Below are 25,396 nucleotides of genomic sequence, written 5' to 3'. Positions count from 1 at the left end.
GCAGGCTCCATGCAGGGAGCCCAACGTGGGGCTCGATCCCAGGTCCCCAGGATCACACCCTGGGCTGAAGGCGGTGCTAACCCGCGGAGCCACCCGGGCTGCCCTAAGTGCACTCTTAATTCCCTTTATCTATTATGTCCTTCCCCAACCACCTCACCTTTAGTAACGACCAGTTTGTTCCTTGTATTTAAGAGTCTAGGGCTTTTTGTTTGTTTGCTTGTGTTTTTTTGTTTATTCATTTGTCCTGTTTCTTAAATTCTACATATGAGTGAAATCAAATGGTATTTGTCTTTCTCTGACTTATGCCACTTAACATAATACCCTCTAAGTCCATCCATGTTGTTACAAGTGGCAAGATTTCATTCTTTTTTATGGCTGAGTAGTATTTCATTGTGTATATATACCACATCTTCTTTATTCATCTATCGATAGACACTTGGGTTGCTTCCCTATCCTGGCTATTGTTAATAATGTTGCAAAAGCATAGGGGTGCATACATCTTTTCAAATTAGTGAAAGTGAAAAGCTTTTGCACAGCAAAGGAAACCATCAACAGAACAAAAAGGCAATCTACTGAATGGGAGAGGATATTTGCAAACGATATATCCAATAAGACGTTAATAAACAAAATACATAAAGCCTGGGTGGCTCAGCGGTTTAGAGCCTGCCTTTGGCCCAGGGCGTGATCCTGGAGTCCTGGGATCGAGGCCCATGTCGGGCTCCCTGCATGGAGCCTGCTTCTCCCTCCTCCTGTGTCTCTGCCTCTCTCTCTCTCTATGTCTATCATAAATAAATAAATAAATCATTTTAAAAAAATACATAAAGAACTTACACAACTCAACACCAAAAAATCCAATTTAAAAATGAGCAGACCTGAATAGACATTTTTTCAAAGAAGACATACAGATAGCAAACAGACACATGAAAAGATGTTCAGCATGATTCATCATCAGGAAAATACAATTTAAAACTACAATAAGTTATGGCTTTATACATGTCAGCATAGCTAAAATCAAAAAGACAAAAATAACAAGTATTGGTGAGGATGTGGAGGAAAAGGAACCATCATGCAATGTTGGTGGCTGTTGGTACAGTCACTATGAAGCCAGTACGGAGGTTCCTCAAAAAATTAAAAATAGAATTACCATATGATCCAGTAATTCCACCACAAGCTATTTACCCAAAGGAAATGAAAACACTTTTTTCTAGTTTCTTTTAATAACAATTTTTTAAATTCAGCAAGTAGACACAAGTGAAAAGTAGACAAGTTAAATTAAAAAAAAAAAAAGATGAGAAAGAGCAAAGACACATCCTTCACTCCACAATAAACACAGAGCTCTATTAGTGTTTCCCCCCCAACATGCCACGGGAGGGCTGGCTTTCTGTGTGCTCCAGAGTACTCTCCGTTATAGGGCAGGGAGACCAGGCAGCGTTCAGGTGTGAAGATGTCAAATCGAATATGTACTGGCGCTGCTGAGTTCAAGGTCCTCAGTTTGGGGCCTGACTAGAGTGGGTTTAATCAACGCATGCTGGATCCCATAGCCAAAGTAGATAGCAAACCCAATCAGCATCCAGACACCAAATCGGGCCCAGGTGCCAGCGGCCATCTGCATCATAAGGTAAACATTCATAAAGATGCTCATCAGTGGGAGGAGAGGCAGAGCAGGTACCCTAAAGTAAAGGGGGGTGGAGCTTTGTGGCTGTCTCCAGATGACCCCAGTGATCCCGGTAATGAGCACCAGGAGCAGCACAACCGCTGTGATCCACCCTGGGTCTCCAGAAAGCAGTAGAATTGGCCACTGAGCCAGCACCAGGCCAAGAAGAGTCAGCAGCAGAGCAAGCAGCGAGGAGCAGACATAGACAACCAGGCCGGAGAGTGCAGTGGGCGTGGGGCTGCCTGGACAAAAGAGTCCCCGCAGGGTCAGCTTCTCTGCTGCGGGTCCGTCCTCCTGCTGTGCCCCTGCTTCATCATCTTCATCCTTCATTTCGGGCTGATACCTGGCGATGAGAACACAGAGAGCCACCAGGGAGTAAGTAAGCAGGGTCCCAATGGACATGAGGTCCACAAGGTCAGTGAGTCCAAAGAGGAGTGTCACGAAAGCTGTGATAATGCCCAAGGCCACCGTGGCCACGACAGGGATGCCCGTCCTGGTGTACAACCTGGCAAGGACACGGAACAGGAGGCCATCGTTGGCCATCACGTAGAGCATCCAGCGACTGAGGAACATAGAGTCCAAGATACCAGTAGAAAGGGCACAGAGGGCTCCACTGGCCACCACGTAGCGCGCAGAGGCCCAGCCAACGTGCAGAAATGCCTCGGGCAAGGGGCTCCCGGGTTGGAGCTGATAGTAGGGCACCAGGAGTGTAAGTGCCGAAGAGACACCAAAGTACACCAGAAAGCAGATGAACACGGAGATCACGATGCCCACGGGGGCAGAACGCTGGACGTCCTGGGCTTCTTCGGCGGCAGCAAGAATGCTGTCAAAGCCTGTGAATGCGTACAGGCAGGAGGCTGTTCCACGGAGAACCCCCTCGAAGCCGAAAGGCACAAACCCTCCAGAGCCCAGAGGCCCCAGGCCAGAGGTGTCATTGAGTCTAGACACGGTCAACGCGTAGTCCTCCTCGGTGAGCTTCCAGTTGTGCAGGTCCCCCTTAATGAAGCCAGAGACGATGACAAAACCAAGAACCAAGACGTTCACCACTGTGAACGCCGTAGTGGCCAGGACGAACTCACTAGCCCTCAGAGCCAGCAGCGCGGTGAGCAGCAGCACGAGGCCCGCAGCGAAGAAGTCGGGGTATCCTGCTAGGACGTGGGGAGCAGACAGGGACACGTGCTCACGCAAGGCCCCGGAGATCCGGTTGCCCATCAGGTTGTCGAAAGCTGAGCTCCAGGCCCGGGCCATGCTGGCTGCCCCGGTGACTCCGGAGAGGATGAGGCTCCAGCCGGTGAGGAAAGCCCCGAGCTCGCCCCCGGTCACGTAGTTGTGCAGATACGCAGAGGCCGACTGGGGAACCCGGGCGCCCAGCTCCGCGTGGCACACAGCGGCCACCACAGAGGGCAGGGCGGCCGCCAGAAAGCAGATGGCGATGGCCGGGCCTGCCCTGTCGCTGGTCACCTCGCCCGCCAGCACATACACGCCGGCCCCCACCGTGTTGCCCACGCCCAGGGCCACTATGTCCACGGTGCGCAGGCTGCCGGCAGCAGAAATCTTAGCCACGTATTGCTCCAGTGTGTGCTTACGTACCAGCTTTTTACCAAATCTGCAAAGTGCCTGGCACAGCATTCTGGCCCGAGTAGAAGACGGTTCTAAGACCAGAGCACCGCAGCCAGCCCAGGAGCGCCGAGTCGCGTGGGGTTCGCTGAGGCTGAGCTAAGCCCCGCGGGGTCGGGCCGCGGGGTCGGGTGCCCGGGCTTCAGAGTGCTGCTTCGTATTTCACCTTATGTGCGTTAGGCCTCCGTGACGCCTAAGACACAGCAAACAGTAAATATTCACTGAACCCATATTCAACCAACCAGCCAACGCTCAGAAGTCTTATGTCACCTGTTGCAGCCCAAATATCACAGAAACGGACACCAAAGGACATGGCAGAAAAATCAGCTCTGCTCTCCCCCCGGAAAAAGTGCCAGATACCTCCCAACATTTTGCTTTTTTACGCACCACATGACATAATCCCATTTGGGTTCGTCTAACTCATGTAGCTTCATGTACTAATTAAGCTGTAAGACACAACAGGGCATGAATTTATTGTGCAATAATTCACACGCGGGATGTTTGCGCAGTGCCTGGGCGTGAGTTATGACACATTAATTCACGGCCTAGAGGGCCTCGTTGCAATTACAGACCCATTTTTTAAATATCATCTGAGTTTAAAATACAAATATTGGTCATCCCCCCCCCGCCCCGTCTTAAAACCCTTAGCCCCCACACTAGCTAGCCAAGGTCAGATGGCACTCTGGCCTCCTTTCTCCTCGTTCTGTATCAGCCATCTAGGTGTGCCGATGGCAAAGGAAGTACAGTCCAACCCTTCGCTGTACCCACCGAGGCCCATAGGGGTGCTGTGAGAAGAGACGAAGGGGGAGAAAGGGACAGGGCCTTCGTAGCCACCTGCAAGAATTAGAGGAGCAGGCTGTAAGGTCAGGAAGCACAGGAGAAATGGGGGCAGCAGCCAACCCAGGGTTCATCACCAAGAAGAGAGAAGAGCCAGAAAGGCCATTTTATGAATTCTGACATTCAATCACCTTCACCCAAAGCAACCAGGCAAAGTTCACTACAATTTTTATGTCCACAGTTAGGAGAGTGTGATGGACAGGGAGAAAAGAAATAAGTCACCTAGCTCAGGAACTCGCAACCACAACAATTCCTTCTGTCTCCTCCCTCTCTGGGTTCTGGGAGAAAAGGTGAGCTCACTTGTGCAGACGACTCTCCTCTCTGGCCACACCATGCTCTATAAACACCCTGCACCATCTGTGATGTCAGCCGCCAGCCACCTGGAGAATCTGCCCTGCTCTGTGAGCTTGTATTAAAACACTCACTTATAACTCCCTATTAATTTTTCACGAGGAGTTATTTTTAACTCGCTCAAACCATTGTCTGAATATGCCAAATATATTTTCTTAATGAACGAACCCTGCGTGTGGTTCCTCCTTCCCCTACTCCCCTGCTGCTATTCAAATGGTCCCCTCCTCTTGGGGAGCAAGGCTTTGGATGAGCAATTCACAGCAATGCCCCGGAAACGAGCAGCGAGCAGCAGCGGAGAACAGAGAGAACAAAGTCATGCAGCCCCCACCCTCCTCCCTACTCAGGCTTTGGTTTTGAGAGAATTATAGGGAATGTTGTCAGGGATTTTTAAAGACAGAAAGATCAAGTCAAAATTGAAAAGTCTCCTCTGCATATTATCAAAAGGAACCCTTGGGTTATTGCTTCAGACCTTCGTCTACAGATCCATCAAGACTCCTTATTTGCCACCCACCAGTCCAGGGTTCTGATTTATTAACAAGCACATGGGATAGATAAGGAGAGTCAATTCTTAGCTCATGGAACCTTTCTACACTATAAATGTGATTGAGGTGTGTCCCCCCCCGCCCCCCGCCAGCCCCCAGGTTTCAAACCCTTCTGTGGTTCCCCACTGCCCTTCGTTATAATCCCTCCTTCCTTCATAACCTACCCAGTTTCTGCTCCAGCTACAAAATTCAACACTCTCTCTGTTCCCTTGCCTCTCATGCCCTCTCAGCCCCTTCTCTTGGCTAAGCCCTCCCTTATCTTTTAATTCCCAGCTCAGAAGTTGCTTGCCCAGGAAGCCTCCCCTGATCCTTATGCTGCCCTTTCTGTGTGCTCTCATAGCACCCGGGCTTCCCTGGGTTGTCATTTATCTTATTGTATCAAAATTCCAGGGGCACCCGGGGTGGGGGGGGGGCGGGCTCAGTTGGTTAAGTGTCCGACTCTTGATTTTGGCTCAGGTCATGATCTGAGTGGGCAATCTGCCTGAGATTCTCTCCTTCTCCTTCTCCCTCTCTCCTTCCCCCCACTTGCTCACACGCTCTCTTTCTCTCTCTCTCGCTTTCGCTCTCTCTCTAATAAATAAGTAAAGCCTGAAAAATTCCAATTCAGCTGCCTGCCTCCTCCTCTTGTGAGGTGCTCAATAAATATTTGTTGAACAAATGTTCAAGCGGGAAGAGAAACCTGAAGGAGCACATAACCCAGAATTCCTATCTACTTGACTTTGAGATACATACCTTGTAACCAAGCAACCTTTATAAACCTGACTCAGGTAAATATATAAATGGTATTACCTTCCTTATAGAAGGCAATCAAAATGAAAAGTGTGAAGCGAAAACCAACTGTGATAAAACCTTGACCGCAGATCATTCATGGCAGGTGTAAGCCGCACATACATGATAAAGAATTGTTTGCCTTTGAGGACACTTGTTTTAAAAAATATCAGCCTGGGGATCCCTGGGTGGCGCAGCGGTTTGGCGCCTGCCTTTGGCCCAGGGCGCGATCCTGGAGACCCGGGATCGAATCCCACGTCGGGCTCCCTGCATGGAGCCTGCTTCTCCCTCTGCCTGTGTCTCTGCCTCTCTCTCTCTCTGTGACTATCATAACTAAATAAAAAAAAAATTTAAAAAAAAATATCAGCCTGCCTTGGGTTATAGGCAGCCCACCACCCACCCAGTTAGAGAATCCATACTTTTTTGAAGGCACCATGTCCAGAACCTATAACCTAGGTAGGATGTCCTAAGGCAGAGGTGCTCACGTCAGGGAACAGAGGGAGGCCTAATGAAGACCTGTGGGGAGTACTTTCAAACTCCAGGTCCTCTCCCTCCAGAGATTCTTATCCACCTAGGCCTCACCTCCCATGACTGCTCTAAACCACCCCAACTGACAAGAAATAGTCCTAAATTTCAAAAGTAAGAGGTTCTAAAAGCTTCCTTCACATGAAGGCAGCCCAGCTTAGTAGTGGGGAGTAAAGGCACTGCAGGTAGAGTGTTCAGGTTCAAATCACAACCCATAGGATTGTCGTCAGGAGTAAGTGAAATGATGCTTGGAAAGTACTTAGCTCAGTGCCTAGCAAACCATATGTAAGTAATATAATCTACCTAATATTTAATATGAAAATCTAATCCAAAGTCCCCAAGCTTTGAAAATCAGTTAATCTTTATAAATGTCCAGCCTCAAAACCATGCACTAAAATTCAAGCTTGTTAGCTAAGCCCTCATGAGAAAATGAAAATTTTTTATTCCATATAATTTGCCTTGAAATCCTAATGACTCTAATTAGACACCCTCATACATGCTGGTGCTAAACACTTTGGAGTCCTAGGCTGACTGACTTAGACCAGGCATGGAAAAATGCAAGGCTTGGGGCACCTGGCTTGTTCAGTGGGTAGAGCATCTGACTCTGGATCTGGGGTTGTGAGTTCAAGCCCCACTTTGGGCAGGGAGCCTACAGAAAATTAAAAGAAAAGAAAACAAAAAACAGAGATCAAAAAACAAAAGAAAAATGCAAGGCTCAAGTACAATAATATCTTTCTCTACAGATACTCCATCTTATTTCTACAAGAGGTAGCGGTGGGTGGGTTACCCAACTGGTAAGAACAAAGAACATTATGTCAAAATTCGTGGATTTGAGTCGTGGCTCTTCCACTTGACTATATAAACTCGAGTAAATTGCTTCATCTCGCTAAACCTCAGTTTCCTTGTCCTTAAGGAACCTCGGTTTATCCAGCTCCCTCACTGGATCAGTATGAGAATTCAGTGAGCAGATACAAAGCGCCACACCTGCTGATGGGAGCGTCACTGATGCCACCATCCCAAAGCACAATCTTAGCAAAACCCAGTACGCTCCTGTCCTCCAGCCCCACCATCCCTCTCCTAGGTACATACACCAAAGAAATCCTCTCCTGGGCCTGTAAGGGGACCCACAGGAGCACGTCCGTCACCACACTGCTCGTGGTCGCGGGAGGCTGGAAGCTCGGCCAGCATCTGTTACCAGAGGAATTTATAAGTAAAATGTGCTGTATGTGCACAATGGAGTAACTCACAGCAGTCGGAAATAATAAAGTAGATTTACAGATAGCAACACGGGTAGATCTCAGAAACAAGGTTCCGTAGGAAAAGCAAAAGCAGAGTGAGGTGCATGGCACGATGCCATGTATGCACAGTTTTGAAAACAGCCCCCAAGTGCTATTTGCTTGTCAAGGATACACATTTATCTGCTAAAAATCTCACGTCATTCCTCTGCTTAAAGCCTTCCACTGGTGTCACTTTTTATTCAGAGTAGAAGCCAAAGTCTGCCTTTATGATGCCCTACAACGTCCTACAATATTTGCACTGACCACGCTGCCTCTCAGCCTCCTGTTTCTCTCTCTTCCCATTCATTGTTCTCTAGTCACCGGCCTTCTAACCACGCCGGCCTCCTAACATACCCAGCAAGACCCCACCTGAGGGCCTTTGCACTTGCCATCCCCTATATACAGAGCACTCCCGCCTCAGACATCCCTGGGTTGCTCCCTTCGCTGCATTTGGTGAAATAGCACCTTTGTAGCAGACCTGTTTTAATCACCCCATATGCAATCTGCCCCTGACCACCCACAACAGACCTTAACTCCCCACCCTTCTCTTTTTTATCCACAGCAGTTATCACTATTTAAGGTACTGTATGTGTTATTTATTCATCTGCTCATGATTTGTCTCCCTCCAAAAAAACGTAAGCACCATGAAAGCAGGACTTTTCCATTATTTTGCCCCTGGCTCTATTCCCCGCACCCACGACTGTGCCTGACACAGTGGGCACCATATACTTGTCAAGTGGATGAGTGTGTCTAAATACACAGAGAGGGGCGCCTGGGTGGCACAATGAAGCGTCCAACTCTTGGTTTCGGCTCAGGTCATGATCTCAGGGTCCTGGGATCAAGCCCTGTATTGGGCTCCGCACCCAGCGCAGCATCTACTTGAGATTCGCTCTCTCCTTCTCCCTCTTCCTCCCTAACCCCACTCTCATTTTTTTGCTCTAAAATAAGTAAATAGGGACACCTGGGTAGCTCAGCGGTTGAGCGTCTGCCTTCGGCTCAGGGCGTGATCCCGGGATCCGGGATCAGGTCCCACATCGGGCTCCTTGCGTGGAGCCTGCTTCTCCCTCTGCCTGTGTCTCTGTCTCTCTCTCTCATTGTCTCTCATGAATAAATAAATAAAATCTTTTTTTAAAAAATAATTAAATAAGTAAATAAAACCCTTTTAAAAATATAAATAAATAAATACATACATACATACATATATACACTTAGGAAACATGGATTGGAGGAGACATTGATAAATACACTAAGCCTCCAGTGAGGAGGGGAAATCAGAATAGAGATAAGGGTGAAAGAAAGAAAGAAAATGCATTGGAAAGAGGCCCGACAGGCAGTGATGGTGTCAATGCTCCATGACTGAGGGAGGGGACCGACCCCGCTCTGTGCACTGTAGGTTCAACAAAGGAATTGCAAGAGATGATGCTGTGAGAGTAGCTGGTACAGAGCCTGATCAATGGCAGACACTCAGTAGATTTAAACTGCAAGGGGACCCGGAATCCTGTAGTCATCAGGACGCAGGGTATGCAAAGAAAGAGGGTGAGAACAGGGAAGATAGGGCACCCCTCCTTCTAGTTCCCTCTGAACCCATGTCTTTTTCTCAATTCTTCTTTCTCCTTCAGCTCCTTCAACTGTCTTTGGAGGCCCCTGTAGTTCACAGTAAGGATGCTCGTGCCACTTTCCTCTCTCTGGGGAACCATCCTCAGCCACCTACGTCCCAACAAAGAGTACAACAGTGGTTCTTCACCTTTGCTGAATCAAAGACCGCTCTGAGGTAGCTCACCTCAAAAAAAAAAAAAAGTTATACACTCTTCTGAGCAAGAATCTCAGGGGAGGACCAACTGGCAGGGCCGGAGATGCTTTGGATGACTTCTGTTTCCCTCAACTCTGTTACGCAGGGTGGTCCTTGGGCTCTTCCCACTTTTACTGAAGATGACTGAAAATGGGTCTACGGACAAAGTGGGAAGATACCAGGGAGGCAACCCAAAACACACGGAAATTAAACAACCATATTTTATGACTCAAACAGAAGCAAGCAGAACAAACAAGTGAAGAACCACACTTGTAGAGGAAAAAGCAAACCCATGATTGGAAATCCTGAGAACGTCTACCTGCAATCCAGGTTTTAACGATACGGAGAAACATCACCCCCAATGCCATGTTCAGAAATGCCCTTTCTCCGTGCAACAATCTGCGATTATTCCAATGGTTTCTATTCAGTCCAGACTCTCTGACCCAGCTGCCAGAGCCCTAGCCCAATTCTTCCCCTTCCCTCGGGTCCATCACTTCCTTGCTAACTCAGCTCCTCACATCCTGACTTACCCTTCCTGAGAGAATCCTTTGGCCTGGGTAAGTTACCCGCCCTGCCAGGGACACCCTTCTCACTGCTTTCAGTCCAGTCTTGACCCTCTAGCTGTTCTCAACCCTATTCTACGATCTTCCCCCCAAAGTCTAGGAAGCCTTTCCTAAGCCACCGTGACTGGTGCCCCATCTCCAGCCTTCCTCCCATTCCCACCAGCACTTACAGCCCATCTTGATGCTCAGCTGAAACTCATTCCCCCTTTCTGTCTGGTGGTGTCCTGGGTGTGTCACTTAAATTCCTTTACAGTCTAAAAGCTTCTAGAGGGCAGTGCCAGGATCCATACACCTCCCCCTTCTGAATCCCACACTCCCATCCCCAACCCTCACTACCCAGGACAAGGATCTGCTCATAATTATACCAAGCAACCAAAAGAGGCATTTAGGACAGAGGATATGAACATACAGACGTATTGATTGATTCCTATATCTTGAGATTCCTAGAAATAGGATTTTTTTTATTTTTTCATTTTTTTGGAAAGAGAGGGCCAAAGAGAGATGGAAACAGGAGACTAGAACATGCACAATCATCTATTTCAAGAGCATTTCCTGAGGACATTTCCTAATGAGGGCCCTTGGTCTGTGAATCTCAGTTTAATTAGGAAACAGTCTCTCCCAAAGGAGGTGCTTGGCACAGGGGAGGTACTTAAAGAAATGCAGAGAGAGGCCAGGGAATATGAAGCCAGCTTGTATGAATTCCATAATGCCCCCGGCTCCCCCCTCCCCTCCCTCCTCCTCCCTGTGTTTCTCTCAGTCTCTGAGCTCATTCCAAAATCCAAAACAAAAGTTCCATCCCAAGTCGCCAAGAACTCCTGTCAAATCCAACAATCCACCCACTAAATTGCAGGCTGTCTTGCTTTCCCAGCCAGCCCCACCCACTCTCCTCCATCCTGGAGGTCACTGTGTTCACTCCTCCGTCTCTAAGAAGGGTCCTGCACTCACTCTGGACCTTTCCTTTTCAAAACATTTTTCCAAGGAAGTAAGTTCCACTGGTTCCCGTGACTGCGTGTTAACACTCCTGCCAGTCAGGAAGCTGGCCTTGTGGCTCCTCCTGAATAGCTTCAAATATAGTTTGGATACAAGTTGCTTTGCTAGAAGATTCATAAAGACTTGAGAAGAAGGCTAATGAGGCTGTTAAATAATTATTTTCAGGTTCTCAAGGTTTCAGAGAAGTGGACTCTAAACGCAACATCTCCAGAGATTATATCAATCTCTTTCTATCCAAGCACTGCTCCTTCCTTCCCTGATCCCAAATTATACAAATTATCTCATCCACCTTGAAATTTCCAAAGAATGAAAACTCCAGAGCCAATCAAACCAGTGGCTCACGAACAAACAAATATAAAGTTTTCTGGATGGACGAACAAACAAATATAAAGTTTTCTGGATGGCTGAGCTTTCTAAGAGTTCCAAAGCCCTAATTCAAGCAATCCTGCAAATCTGGAAGGGGGCAGTCAGGAATATAAGAGTAGAGGCTTTGAGTTCAGGCCAGGAGCTTGAAATAATAGCAAGTGCAGCATATGCAGTACCCCAATACTTCCAAAGTGGAAACAGTTCAGAATATACACAAAAAAGTAAACAGAGCAAAGCCACCATGAACGCTGGGTCAGAGTCTCGTATCCAAGGCAAGGGTAGAAGGAATTAGTTAACAAAAACAAATGAAAAATGGAAACTTCCCATTTTCTCCGTCTGTTTGTGCCTTATCTAGAGGGGTGTGTGCATCTCATCATGGTCATTCATTTATTCTTTCAGCAAATATACTGGTCCCCAATTATTCAGCACTGCTATACAGCAAAGAAAAACACAAAAATCCCTCCGCTCGAGTTGCTTACATTCCTGCAGGAGGAATGCAAACGTGTAATGAGAAGACAGATTGTGTCAGATTTGGGATCAGTGCTGCAGAGAGAAGTAAAGCAAGAGATGGTTAGGATGTGCTCAAGGCGGGTGTTGTGATTTTAAAATAGGTGGGCCAAGACAGCCTCACATTCACACTGTTGTGCAACCATCACCACCACCCAGCCCTGGAACTCGTTCATCTTCCTCAGCTGCAACTCTGTACCCATTAAACATAACTCCCCATTCTTCCCTCTTCACAGGCCCTGGCAACCACCATTCGACTTCCTGTCTCTACGAATTTAACAACTCTAGGTGCCAGGTGTAAGTGGAATCATACAGTATTTTGCTTTTGTACTTGACTTCTCTCACTTAGCGTGATGTCTTCAAGGTTCATCCATGTTGTAGCATGTATAGGACTATCTTCCTTTTTTAAGGCTGAATAATATTCCATTGTATTACGTACCACATCTTGTTTATCCATTCATCCAGTGATGGGCACGTGGGTTGTTTCACCTTTTGGCTGTTGTGAAGAGAGCTGTTATAAATATGGGCCTAAAGATATCTTTTTGAGTCCCTGCTTTCAACTCTGGGGGATATATATCCAGAAGGAGGATTGCTGGATCATACCATAATTGTATATGTAATTTTGTGAAAAATCACCATGCTGTTTCCCACGGCAGCTGCACCATTTTACATTCCCACCAACAAAGCACAAGTGTCCCAATTTCTCCACATCCTTGCCAACACTCGTTATCTTCTGTTTCTTTAATAACAGCCATCCTAATGGGTGTGAAGTGGTACTTGGCTATTTTTGAGGCTTAAGAAGGAGGCCTGTTGGGCCAGGACAGAGTGAGCGAGCAGGAAGCCGTAGGGAATGAGGTCAGAGAGAAAGGAAGAAGCCACATCCCTCACAGTAGGGTCTGGGAATCACTATGAGGACTTCAGCTTTTGCTCTGGATGTGATGGAAACCCTAGAAAAAAGTAAAGTTGCATGTGTTGGCTACTGATTTTCATGTTTTTTGGCCTACGTATTGGGTTCTCAAACTAAGGAAAGGCCTCTTCCAGAGTTTGAAAACAAGGCGTGGAGACAAGTTTTGCAGAGCCCTCAAAAGATATCCGGTGCTTCTGACAACACGGTGAGGGCTGAACAACCTGTGCTCTTGCATCTGCCTCTCTCTCTAGATGCCAAAGACAAGATGCCAGACAGCCTCCCATGGGGGAGTAACATGATGGATTGCTTTCATTGAAGCTGTTCATGTTATGGATGATCTCTAGACAGGACTCGATCACTTAAAAATCAAACAAAAGTCATTTTCGTATCATTCACTATTTTAGGTTATCCCCACCATTACTCTGGATAATCAAGAGCTGACATAGAGATAAAGGGTATTTTTTTTTTCTGGAACCTGGTGAAATACAGAACTGCAAAGACAGGGGTAGGTAGACTCTCAGGAAGGGGGCAGGAACCATGTGAATCTGGCACTCGCAATCCTTGCAGATTAAATAGATGAATCCAGTCCCCAGCCCCAGATGCCTCAGGAAGGACTGTCAGAAATGTCTGAGATGATCAGAGCTGGAGAGAGAAAGGGCCCCAAAGGGAAGCCTGAAAACACATTTCTGAGAGGCAAAGAGTACCTCTCATAACCTCACTTCCCCCGGGCGACAGGGATGAAAGCTTCTACATCAAAATGAGAAGTCCAAGGAGTTATAGATTTTCTCAACAATAAATAATCTGGAGAGAATGGCCGCCCAACCACCGTTTATAAATGTTAGAAAATACACACTTGTGTGTGTGGGTTGGGGAGGGAGATAGAGGCTAGAGAAGGAGAGAATTATGGGGTTGTCCCCGCTGGGAAAGGAGGAGGGACAGAAATCTATTTTTACCATGGCATTCTTAGGATTCAAATGGGGGTTAAGGAAGGGAAGTATAGTAAAATCTAGAAACCGAGATAACTAATTTCTCTCAGCAGGGAAACAGGCCGTGTACTCCTAGGTTCTGTGTGCTGTTCTTTCCATCTAAGGACCACCTTATTCATCCTCCAGTCTCAACATAGTATGATCACCACCCATCCCCCAGGGTAAGAGACCCCACAGCTAGCCTCACATCATAGTCCCCATATCATTTCCCTTCTCTGTGGCTTCATTACAGAGGTCTTAGGTACCTCTAAGCCTTCAAACACATATAATAAAAATGGGACTAGGATATAGGAGAAGGCTGCTTTTCCTCCTCTCCTCAAGTAGAAAAATAATAGATCTAGGTAGCGGTGAAAAGTTTTAGGTCATTCATTCGGTTGTTCATTTAATAAATATTAAGCACCTTTTAAATGCCGGTCTGTGTGCTTGATGTTACAAACACAACGAGGAGGAAGATGTGTTCCCTGCCTACACGGCACTCACTGGGTGGCTCAGCCGGTTAAACATCTGCCTTCGGCTCAGGTCATGATCTCAGGGTCCTGGGAACGAGTTCCACATTGAGCTGCTTCTCCCTCTCCCTCTGTGCATACACTTCTCTCTCTTTCTGTATCTCTATATCTCTCTGTCTCTCTCTGCCTCTCTCTCCCTCTCTTAAGTAAATAAATAAAATCTTTTTAAAAACTGTGTGTAACCTGAATCTAATGATAAAAACGATCAGTCTACAAAACAACTTTCTATAGAAAGTTGACTTTCTGTAAAACTGACCTATGCCCGTTCAAAACTCTCAATGTCAGGAATGATGGGCTGAAGAACTATTGCAGATTAAAGGAGAATCAAGAGACACAACAATGAGATGTAATATTTCATACACACACAAACACACACAACACACTGGAGAGAGCATGCAAATGTGGCAAAATACTACAGTCAATCTCAGTGAAAGATAAATGGCTGTAAATTATGTTATTCTTGCAACTTTCCGTAGGTTTGATATTTTTCAAATGAGAAAGTTAAGGGGGAAACAAGAATGTCCCAGCAGTAAAGGTTATGGATTCTCATTCCCTGAATGGCCTTTATAAACAAGCTTGCCATTGCTTTTGGTTGGAACAAAATCCTACCCAGAATGACCTAGCCCCAGATCAGTCCCTTTAGATCAGAGGAGTGGGTGGGAAGATAGAACTCCTTTGTCTTTGATTTACAACCAAAATTGTCAGCAAGCAAAAATGCCTGGAAAGAAACCACAACCTTGGCTCCTGTTAGTACAGTTATAAAAACTACATACTGTTATTGTCATTTTGTGGGGCTAAAACAAATTAATAAATCAGGGCCCTAGGCTTGAACTCTAAGAGGCATTGGGGAACATGTGCAGAGGCTGGAGGCAGAGAAAAATGGTATCTGGCAAATAAGGGGGCCAGGTATATGGTGCAAGAGCTAGGGATACATGGAGAGACAGGGACGGTGAAAGAGAACCAGAATTTGTTGAGCTATAAGTAATGCACATGTGTTATTTCATTTAACAACTCAATGAAAGAAGTATTATTCCATTTACAGACTGAGAGGTAAGACAACTGTCCTAAGCTCACGCAGCCAGTAAAAAGATGAGCTGGAACTTGAACTTGGTTCTTTATTACTTCAAAGACCATGTTTTTTTCTACTGTAGCACTTTTCTTTCCCAAAGAGTCAAGACTCTAGAGCATGGCTATTAAAGGAGTATTTGAGCCAGTTTGTATCTTTGAGCCCAGGTCACCCTCTACCTATGTCTTCCCTTTCATCCCAAATAGATATTGATGGACCAGAGCTAGAAGCAGAGGGATCGTTAAATCTGAAAGCTCCATCTAACCATGTCCTGCTAAAATCCTAACCCAATCTAGGGGGGCAGGGTATGGATGGTTCCTTCAGTAGAGCATCTGACTTGATCTCAAGGTCTTAAGTTCAGGCCCCACATTGGATGTAGAGATTACAAAAAAAAAAAAAAAGGAAAATCCTAACCCAATCTAGGGCCAAAATGTCTCCAGACTACATTTTTAGATGCCAAGGAAGATTCCAAAGCATCCTCACATCTATTCCAATAGTTCCCAGATATGATTTTACAGCTAATTGTAATTCCTACCCAAACTTTAACCCATCTCCTTTTGCTTGGCTTTTATATGTTTTAAAGATTTTATTTATTCAAGAGAGACACAGAGAGAGAGGCTGAGACACAGGCAGAGGGAGAAGCAGGCTCCCCGTGGGAAGCTGGATGCAGGACTGAATCCCAGGACCCCAGGATCAGTACCTGAGCCAAAGGCAGACACCCAACCACTGAGCCACCCAGGCGTCCCTTGCTTGGCATTTAGTGGTAATATAATAGATCTCTAGATGCCAAATATGTCACCCACCTGGGACTTCTTTCATCATCCTATTCTTTCATCATTCTATTCCAAACCTTTTCTAGTGACTACCTCACCCTTGAGAAGGGTGGGGGGAAAAACATCCCCAGTGAGGTCAGGAAGAGGTAGAGAAGGAAATGAAGGCTTCATTCCCATTCCATAAAAGAAGACTGGGATGAGAAGCAGGTATTTCTAAAAATGGGAGCGCAATAGCAAGAAAATGGTTGCAATTTCCCTGAAAACCTGAAAACCTAAAAACCTCCGGGTTTGGCCTTTCCAAACCTCAGCCGTCACCCAAGGCTTCCAGATGTTGCAGGCACACACCATTAGGAAACATCTGTCACAAAGGACAGCCCCAACTGGGACAAAGGAGAGTAGGAAGGCAGACGGTGCCAATTTAATGAGGATGGTTTAACAAAACATCTTTTTAAGCTTCCTAATTCACTTGGCCATTTGCTCCCCAGACTTGGCTGCCAATCAGGAGCAGACTGGGAATGTTTGCCAGAGAATGGCAATCTCCTCTTTACCCTTAACCCAGAAGAACCCAGGACCAGAAAAATGTCAGCTTACCAGTCACTCCAAAATATGATTACCCCATTCCAGAGCTAAAACTTTATGAAGATGCTGGGGACAAGGACTTGAGCTCTGTCAGATTGATCATTCTGGTGTGACAACCAGAGACCTGACCCAGTAGAACATAAAAAATGAGCATTAGCATTCCCCGTTGTGACCCATATCTCTGACCAGCTCTGAACTCACAGCATCTAGAGCATTGCTAGCATTTATTAATCATCCATGGAAATAAATAAACACAGAGACCAATGGACATGAGGCATCAATTCAGAGCCCTTTGTCTATTTTTTGGATCTCTTCATTATTTTTTAAGGTTATTAAGAAATGGACTTGAGATAAGAAATAATGGGTATTCTGAACATGCCATTAGTATAGGAAGATCAAAAGACAAAGTAAAGGATTGCCTTTCTATTTTAATTTCAAAAGGAAGGAAATCCCAAATCTATCCAAGAACAAGAGCATTGACAAAGCAGCCTCCAGGATCCTGATTTTATTCAGGGAAATTGCATAAAAATTTGGATTAAATCTACGGGATTCTAACTGAATCATTGGTTTCAGATATTTGGGGATCACCAACGTAGCCCTCAATTCAATTCAACTGACATGAAGTTAGACACTCAGCACCTTGTCCACGCTAGGCCTCCATCTAGTAGGTTCTTAGAGTTGGCAAATACTGCGTATCAAGGGCCAGCCTCCTGCCATACTTCCTGGTCCACCCTCCTGATCCATAAAACTGGTAACTCTAAACAATGAGATCCTCTCAGCTTTCACTCAGATTCACCCAGCAGCCATCAGACAGTGCTGCCCTTCCTTGAAGCAGGATGAAGCCCTAAATCACGTTCTCCCTGACGACTGCATTGCAGCAGATAACTGAGGTGTGAGTGCCCTCTACCCTCCTTCTGGAAAATGACACTTCCCTGAAATCTTAAAAAGACTCTCTCCCTCTCCCTCTCCCTCTTCCCCTCTCCCTCTTTATTTTTTTTTTAAGATTTTATTTATTTATTCATGAGAGACCCAGAGAGAGAGAGGCAGAGACACAGGCAGAGGGAGAAGCAGGCTCCACGCAGGAAGCTCGACGTAGGACTCGATCCTGGGACTCGATCCCGGGTCTCCAGGATCACGCCCTGGGCCGAAGGAGCCACCGGGGCTACCCCAAGGCTTCCTTTTCACTGATCTGCTACCACTTACTCCTACCATTAACCAATACTGTGTCTCTCTGCGAGGTTAGGACAAATCTGTCCCCGCACGTGCACATCTTGCTGGCATTAACATCAGCCCTCACATAGACTGTCCCTCCCTGCCTAGAACATGCTCTTCCCAAACCCTGTTCAACACGACCCTCCTTCTGGAAGCTTCTCCGGCCACACCTACAGATAGACATACGAGCTCTCCAGTTTGCTCTCCTCGCCCCCTGCTTTCTCCTCACTAATATCCAGTGGCCTGTCTCGCGGGCCTAGAACTCGGCGCTGGGAGAGGCAGCTAGGGAAGGGGGCAGGGGTAGGAGGTGGTGAGGTGGAGCCCAGGAACAGAGCTGATGACCGCCCTTCTACCTCAGGCCTCGGCTGAAGGTGTCATCAGCTTGCCTTCCTTTCCCCAGCCAGAGCCTGAGGTACAGAGTTACCTGGCCGCAACCAAGGAAGTACTCCCAGGATCCACAGCGATGTCAGAGATCTGAAATAAGAACTGAGGCCCAGGGCCACCTGGGTGGGTCAGTCCTTTAAGTGTCTGCCTTTGGCTCAGGTCATGATCCCAGGATCCTGGGACCAAGGCCCGCGTCGGCCTCCCTGCTGGGCGAGGAGCCTGCATCTCCCTCTCCTCCTCTCTCACTACCTCTTACTCTCTCTCTCTCTCTTTCAAAGTAATTGACTAATTAAAATCTTTTTTATTTTTTTAATTTTTTTTTATTTATTTATGATAGCTACAGAGAGAGAGAGAGAGGCAGAGACACAGGCAGAGGGAGAAGCAGGCTCCATGCACCGGGAGCCCGACGTGGGATTCGATCCCGGGTCTCCAAGATCGCGCCCTGGGCCAAAGGCAGGCGCCAAACCGCTGCGCCACCCAGGGATCCCTTAAAATCTTTTTTAAAAACTGAGGCCCAAATCACTTTCACTACAACAAAATGAAAGTAACAAAGGAAATAACCCAAGTTAGCTGGGATCAAGTGCATTATCTATGAACAGTTAGGATTTGCTCCAGTGTCATCCCCTTGATGAGTGACAAATAAATAGACAACACCGAGTTTTCTTACTTCCACTGCTTTACTTAATTTGGAAAATAAGTCACCTAATGCTTTGGCATCAGGCAACTCAAACTGTAGTAACTACACGTAAGGCCGCCTGCAGAAGGGACGAGGGGACGGTAGTCAAAGGACCGAATGGTGTGCAGGATAGGATTGCACTTGTTTCAGGAGAGGGAAGTGTCCAGGAAATGCCCTTCTACTGTAAGCCCCCAGGGAAAAGAATTTGCTGTATCTGCTACCATTTTTCCTGGACCGTCTGTAAATCACTACACAGACTCCATCTGTTGGGTTGGGTCTAAAGTGAGAAATTGGATGGTCCCTCAAGTAGAAACCACAAAAAGTTCCTAAGTGAAAAAGCCTGGATTCAATCTATTAAAGATCAGATTTCAACTAAGTGTAAATGAATACAAAGGCAAATTCCAAATTAGAAAATTCAGGCACCACAGTGATTCCTTGTGCAAAAGAACTCAAGCAAAAGCAACTTTTTCTTTCCCCTTAATTCTTAACACCACCACTGTCACCCCCAAGTCAGCGGGCACTCACTTACATACTGTGCAAGACCACGGGGGCAAATGGAGAGCTCCTCTCTCTGGAAACTTAAAATTAAGGGTATTTTGTGAATACTTCCCCACCTGCCAAAATAAAAAAAAAAAAGATACATAAACCATGAACTGGAAAGGGTATTCCTAAATCAGAAATGAACAGTCAAGGTGAGGGCCTGTCAAGATGCCTGATGGCTTCATAGTTGAAGGAAAGTTAGACTCATAAGGGCCTCATTTTCCAGGGTTGGCGAGACTGGGGAGTATCTTCCGTGCGCTGTGGGTCATCCTGAGGAGGCTGCATGGAAGAGAAGGCATTTACTCCATCTCAGCATTTTGTAGAACTGCTTCCCAGGAAAAGGTCAGTTCAAGCCACATCTTCAGCTTGGGCCACGATCCAATAAATAGAGCCTCTTCTAGGCCTTCCTTCCATGCCCCCCACCAAAAAGAGAAAACAACTCCACCGTGCCTTGAACCAGTAAATCCAGTTTGCCCAACTATACAGACCCAGTTGAATATTTGCTACAGATATTAATACAGATCTAGATACTAAAATATAATAATTCTCACCCTTGGTCTGTGCAGAAAAAGGAAAAGAGAGAGAAATAATTTGTGTTACTTCTCTCCTGGAAAAAGATAATATCAGTTTCCCTGAAAGGTTGGAAAGAAAGCTGAAGTAGGGGCGCCTGGGTGGCTCAGTTGGTTGGGCCTCTAACTCTTGGGGGTTGTGGTCTCAGGGCCCTGGGGTGGCCCCATGTCAGGCACCATGCTGGGCATAGAGCTCATTTGAGATTCCTTCTCTCCCACTCCTACTGCCCCTCCACACCCCCACACTAAGGGTGAAGTAATCAAATCCAGCTTGTACTAAAGAAAATAAATACCCAAACTTATCTCCCAGGAGTCTTCTGAGAACAACCTCCCCAAACAGACCACCTAACAGGCGTGATCTGGTCTGATGTCACTTTGTACTGTATACTCTGTTTGAATGTCACTTGGAAGACTATGTTGTCTCCCTTTCTAAAATAAAAATTCCCGGGGTGCCTGGGTGGCTCAATCAGTTCGTGAATTCCACTCAGGCCATGCTCCCAGGATTGAGCCCAGTGCTCTGCGCGCAACAGAGTCTGCTTCTCCCTCTCCTTCTGCCCCTCCCCTTCCCCCCTTTGCCGCTTCCCCCCACCCCCATGCCTTGTGTGCTCTCTCTCTCTCTCTCAAATAAATAATAAAATCATTTTTTAAACTAAAATAAAAACTCCTAAAAAGTCAATAAAATGGGGCACCCGGGTGGCTCAGTCAGTTAAACGTGTGACTCTGGCTCAAGTCATGATCTTGGGGGCCCTAGGATCAAGCCCGACATCTGGCTCCCCACTCTCCCTCTGTCCCTCCCCCCACTCATGCTCTCTCTGTCTCTCTCTCAAATGAATAAATAAAATCATGGGGGGAAAAACTAAGAAAATTAAATAAAAACTCCTTAAGGTAGAACATACTTCATGTTCTCTCGGTGAGCCTAGAAACCCTAATTCTACAAGTAAACATTACTAGGTGCAACCAAGACTTGAGCTTGAAGGCATGGCACCCCCAGACTGTCTGCTCATCAGACCAAAAGGAAACACAGCATCTCCTCCAACTCACCTACCAACCAGGCCACCCAGCACCACACCTCTCAAATCCCATCTCCGTGTGGCAGAGGCTGAATCCCAAGACAGTGAAAACCCATCCTGATGCAGACTAACACACGCCAGACCACCTGTATGTAGACCAAGTTCATCCACCCCAATGTAGATAAAGATGTAGACCAAAACTTGTCCGCTTCCCTCTTTCAGTATCTATGGAGTCCCTGCCATATGCAGGCTCCACACTAGTTTCATTGTACCATTATTTGGGTAAACAAAGGGCCAGAGCTTCTCTAGAGGCCGTAGAGGCTCGGTATTATCTAGCATCATTCTGGGACGCTGGTGAACAAGGTGGCTTTTCTCAGTTCCTCTGGGATAACTTCTGAGAAAACAGTTAAATCCAATGTTCTTCATTCTGACGTGACACATTGAAGGTTTGGTTTCGGTCAGAATCCAGTGTTGGAAATTCTTAACATTTCTATCTCACCAAAACAAGATGATCCCCTTGACAAATCAGAAAAGCCTGGGCTTCTGCTTCTAGAGGTCTTCAGAAACTAGATGGGCTACCAGGAAGAATTAGACTTAGATTTTCCAAACAGGAATCAGAAAAAGAGCTGGGGACGGACCCTGCGTGGCTCAGTCAGTTGAGCACCTGACTCTTGGTTTCCGCTCAGGTCATGATCTTGGGGTTGTGAGCTCAGCCCATGTCCCCACTCTCAGCAGGGAGTCTATTTGAGATTCTTTCTCTTGGGACGCCTGAGTGGCTCAGCAGTTGAGCGTCTGCCTTCGGCACAGGGCATGACCCTGGAGTCCCAGGATCGAGTCCCACATCGGGCTCCCTGCATGGAGCCTGCTTCTCCCTCTGCCTGGGTCTCTCCCTGTGTCTTTCATGAATAAGTAAATAAAAATCTTAAAAATAAAAAAAATAAAAATCTTAAAAAAAAGAGAGAGAGAGAGATTCTCTCTCTCCCTCTCTGCCCCTCCCCCCGCTCACATGCTCTCTAAATAGACAGATAGATAAATCTTAAAGAAAAAGAAAGAGCTGGGGAAAGCCAGGAAGGGTATGAAATTAAGGGATTAGAAAGTAACGTGATATGTTGACGTCAACAGTGAAAATTAATTTCTTCTCTCATTCCTCCAGGATTCTCTACTCCCCTTTTCTCAACCTTGAATCCTGTCAGCCCAGAACACATAATAAAAGTCCTAAAGACAGACACCTGGCTGGCTCAGCGGTTGAGCGCCTGCCTTTGGCTCAGGGCGTGACCTCGGGGTCCCGGAATCGAGTCCTGCATCGAGCTCCCTGCATGGAGCCTGCTTCTCCCTCTGCCTATGTCTCTACCTCTCTCTCTGGGTCTCTCATGAATAAATAAATAAAATCTTTTAAAAAATAAAAAAGCCCTAAGGAGAAAACAATAGAAGGAAATCCATCTGCCTGCCCACCTCTTTTCCAAACTACAGCTATAAGGTAGGATGGCCTTTGTCTACAATGAGCACTGATCCACACTCATTTTTTTCCAAGAAGCTTTGCTAAACAGCTGTTTGCTGGGTTTTTGCCCAAAATCCTTTCTTTCCTTAAAGCATAGAATCTAGAAATCCATCCAGTGGTCCCATCTATCACTATACCCTGTCTCTACTTTTGGACTAGCAGCTGTGAGTGGTCAGAGCCCAAGGCTCCTTCTTCCATGTACCTCCCCCCAATACGCACCCTCAGTAATACACTGCACACAAGGTGGCTTAGGGAAGGCCAACTATCCTCTGGTTATCCTCCTTCACATCTTCAAATGTATCCTTCTGTCCTCCCATGTATGTGCTTGGCTATGTCCTTCTCTCTGATCTCTCTCACCAGACTTTGCTTGGTTGCTCTCACAGCTCTAAGTAGCTCCTGCCACCATCCCCTTTGGAAAGTTAATTTGTTTTGTTTTGTTTTGTTTTGTTTTGCTGTAGGAAAGACATGGGATTGTCTGAGTCTTATGAAACTTGTATCATGCCTCAAAGTCCTCAGTTCTTATCCAAATACAGATCAGTGTGACTTCTCCATCAAGGCCCATCTGGGAGCGCCTGGCTGGCTCAGTTGGTAGAGCATGAGACTCTTGATCCAAGTCATGAGTTTGAGTTTCATACTGAACTTAGAGGTTACTTAAAGAAAATTTTGGAAATAATTTAAAATTTTAAAAAATAGAGGTGCCTGAGTGGCTCAGTCAACTAATAATCCAACTCTTAATTTCGGCTCAGGTCATGATCACAGACCTGAGATGGAGCCTCGTGTTGGGCTCTGTGCTGGGTGTGGATCCTGCTTAAGATTCTCTTTCTCCCTTTCCCTCTACCCCTATACTCCCTCTCTCCCTCTCTAAACATAAATAGATAGATAGATAGATAGATAGATATAGATATAGATATAGATATGAAAAATTTAAAAAACCCATTGCCTCACCCCAGCTCATCCACCATGATGTACAACAAACAGCCTCCACCACCACTTTTTTAAGGGACACACTCCTTATCCTTATTCCTTTGTTCTTTCTAATCCCCAGTCTGCTTTGTGATTTCTGCAATAATAAAAGAAAAAAGGGACGAGGATAAACCAAAAGAATATAACCCAAAAATCATTTTTTATCAACTTGGAATATACTTGGTGAAGGAAATTAGCCTTTCCACATGTTTTGCTTAAACTACGAACAAAATGAGTCATGAGTCCGCCTTCTGTTTTTTTTGTTGTTGTTGTTGTTTTGTTTCATGATAGTCACAGAGAGAGAGAGAGAGAGAGAGAGAGAGAGGCAGAGACACAGGCAGAGGGAGAAGCAGGCTCCATGCACCGGGAGCCCGACGTGGGATTCGATCCCGGGTCTCCAATCCCGGGTCTCCAGGATCGCGCCCTGGGCCAAAGGCAGGCGCCAAACCGCTGCGCCACCCAGGGATCCCATGAGTCTGCCTTCTGGAGGCACATAACCGATGCCAATTGATAATGAGAGAAGTTGCCCAAGAGCTGCTAGAGGGCAAGGGGAAGACAACCTAGAAATCAACATTTGCCACATATAATCAATACAACTGGTGTCATGCATGGGTAAGTGTTGTCTGGGCTTTTGGTGTCGAGGTACTGCCTACAGGGTACATGTGGGGGGAGGCGGAGGTGCTGGGTGGAGAACAATTTAAGACTCCAAGGGCCTTAGAAATTAAAGAGTTGCAAATATGTTTGGTGATAATAGCAAAATGCCTCTTGGAGTCCCAGGAAGCCAGTCCTATTTCAGACTTCTCCTCCAAGCCTTTATCAATCAATAAATATGCCTATCATGTACATAAAATTGATAGATTCCAAGAGAGAGAACAGAGGCTTCAAGTTTCAAGGTTTATTTAGTACTGGCTCGTTTACAATATATTAGGGAACTCAGACAAGCCTTCCTACAGTGTTTTAAAGACCACTAGGTAGCCACACCCCAGGGGAACTTGGCAATCTTTCCTCCTCTGCCCTGACCTGGCCTATAATCAATCCCCACCCCAGCTTCTTTAAATTAGATAAGAAAGGCAGGGAGATACCTTCAGCAGCTGTAAAAATAGATATCTAGCTCCTTGAGCCTGGAGGACCCACAAACCCTGTCTCCTGATGGCAGACCGCCTTGTCAAACTGGGTCTGTTATTCTGCAAAACGCACACCAATGCCCTCCCTAAGAAGATACGATACAGAGACTTTCAGAATCTCAAGGAGAAAGTGAGGCAAAATATGAAGGAGGCAGCTGAGCCGATGGCTGAATCTTCATTCATTCAAAGAACACGTCTAGGGGCACCTGGGTGGCTCGGTGTTGAGCATGTGCCTTTGGCTCAGGGCGTGATCCTGGGATCCTGGGATCGAGTCCCACACCGGGCTCCCCACAAAGAGCCTGCTTCTCCTTCTACCTATGTCTCTCTCATGAATAAATAAATAAAATCTTAAAAAAAAAAAAAAAAAACAAAGAACGTGTCTAAGCATACTGTGTGCTGGGCCCTGTGGGAGAAATGAAGAAAGCAAGCTCTGCACAAGGCCAGAAAGGAAAGGCCAGGAGGGAGTGCAGGGCAAAGAGCGGGAAGGACACTGGAGAAGCACCAAGGAATAACCTCCTGTAGCTCATATTTTCTTCATCAGTGCTGAGAACCTCCCTGTCTGGAATACAGACCTTAGGCCTCCAAATCACCCCAACCCCAGCAAACCTACCTGCCCTCCCCAAACCCGCAAGGCCTGCCGCTTGCACCCCACAATCCAAAGTCTAGCTCTGGCGCCATGAAGTACCCTCTGCTCAAACACCACAGGGCTTGGACAACCAGTGGCTCTCCAAGCCCAGCCTTCTTCCTCTCTGGCTTCTGTCTCCCTTTTCTTGCCAGTTCTATAAACACGAGAGATCACTTACCCGTGGGCTTTTTC

The 25,396-nt window shown here is 46.5% G+C and overlaps 1 protein-coding gene across 3 annotated transcripts; it reads right to left on the bottom strand.

The window, feature by feature from the left end:
* Positions 1 to 821: 821 nt before the first annotated feature.
* On the bottom strand, positions 822 to 25,396 carry LOC129517357 (cationic amino acid transporter 3-like). 3 transcript variants are annotated; one of them, XM_055337143.1, is made up of 2 exons: positions 25,383 to 25,396; positions 822 to 3,464 (listed from the first exon to the last, which is right to left on the bottom strand). In XM_055337143.1, the coding sequence occupies exon 2, from the start codon at positions 3,281 to 3,283 to the stop codon at positions 1,448 to 1,450; it is 1,836 nt and encodes a 611-aa protein (XP_055193118.1). In that variant the 5' UTR covers positions 3,284 to 3,464; positions 25,383 to 25,396; the 3' UTR covers positions 822 to 1,447. The 3 variants fall into 3 exon arrangements, with proteins under 3 accessions (XP_055193118.1, XP_055193117.1, XP_055193116.1); XM_055337142.1 differs by lacking the exon at positions 25,383 to 25,396 and adding an exon at positions 4,409 to 4,474; XM_055337141.1 differs by lacking the exon at positions 25,383 to 25,396 and adding an exon at positions 4,331 to 4,464.

This window comes from Nyctereutes procyonoides, unplaced genomic scaffold, assembly GCF_905146905.1.
Source record: "Nyctereutes procyonoides isolate TBG_1078 unplaced genomic scaffold, NYPRO_anot_genome, whole genome shotgun sequence".
Classification (NCBI taxonomy): Eukaryota; Metazoa; Chordata; class Mammalia; order Carnivora; family Canidae; genus Nyctereutes; species Nyctereutes procyonoides.
This window is presented reverse-complemented; position numbering and strand designations above follow the sequence as displayed.

Excerpts from the sequence above, each read along its gene's own strand:
- LOC129517357 (XM_055337143.1), bottom strand. The coding sequence starts at position 3,283 with ATGCTGTGCCAGGCACTTTGCAGATTTGGTAAAAAGCTGGTACGTAAG.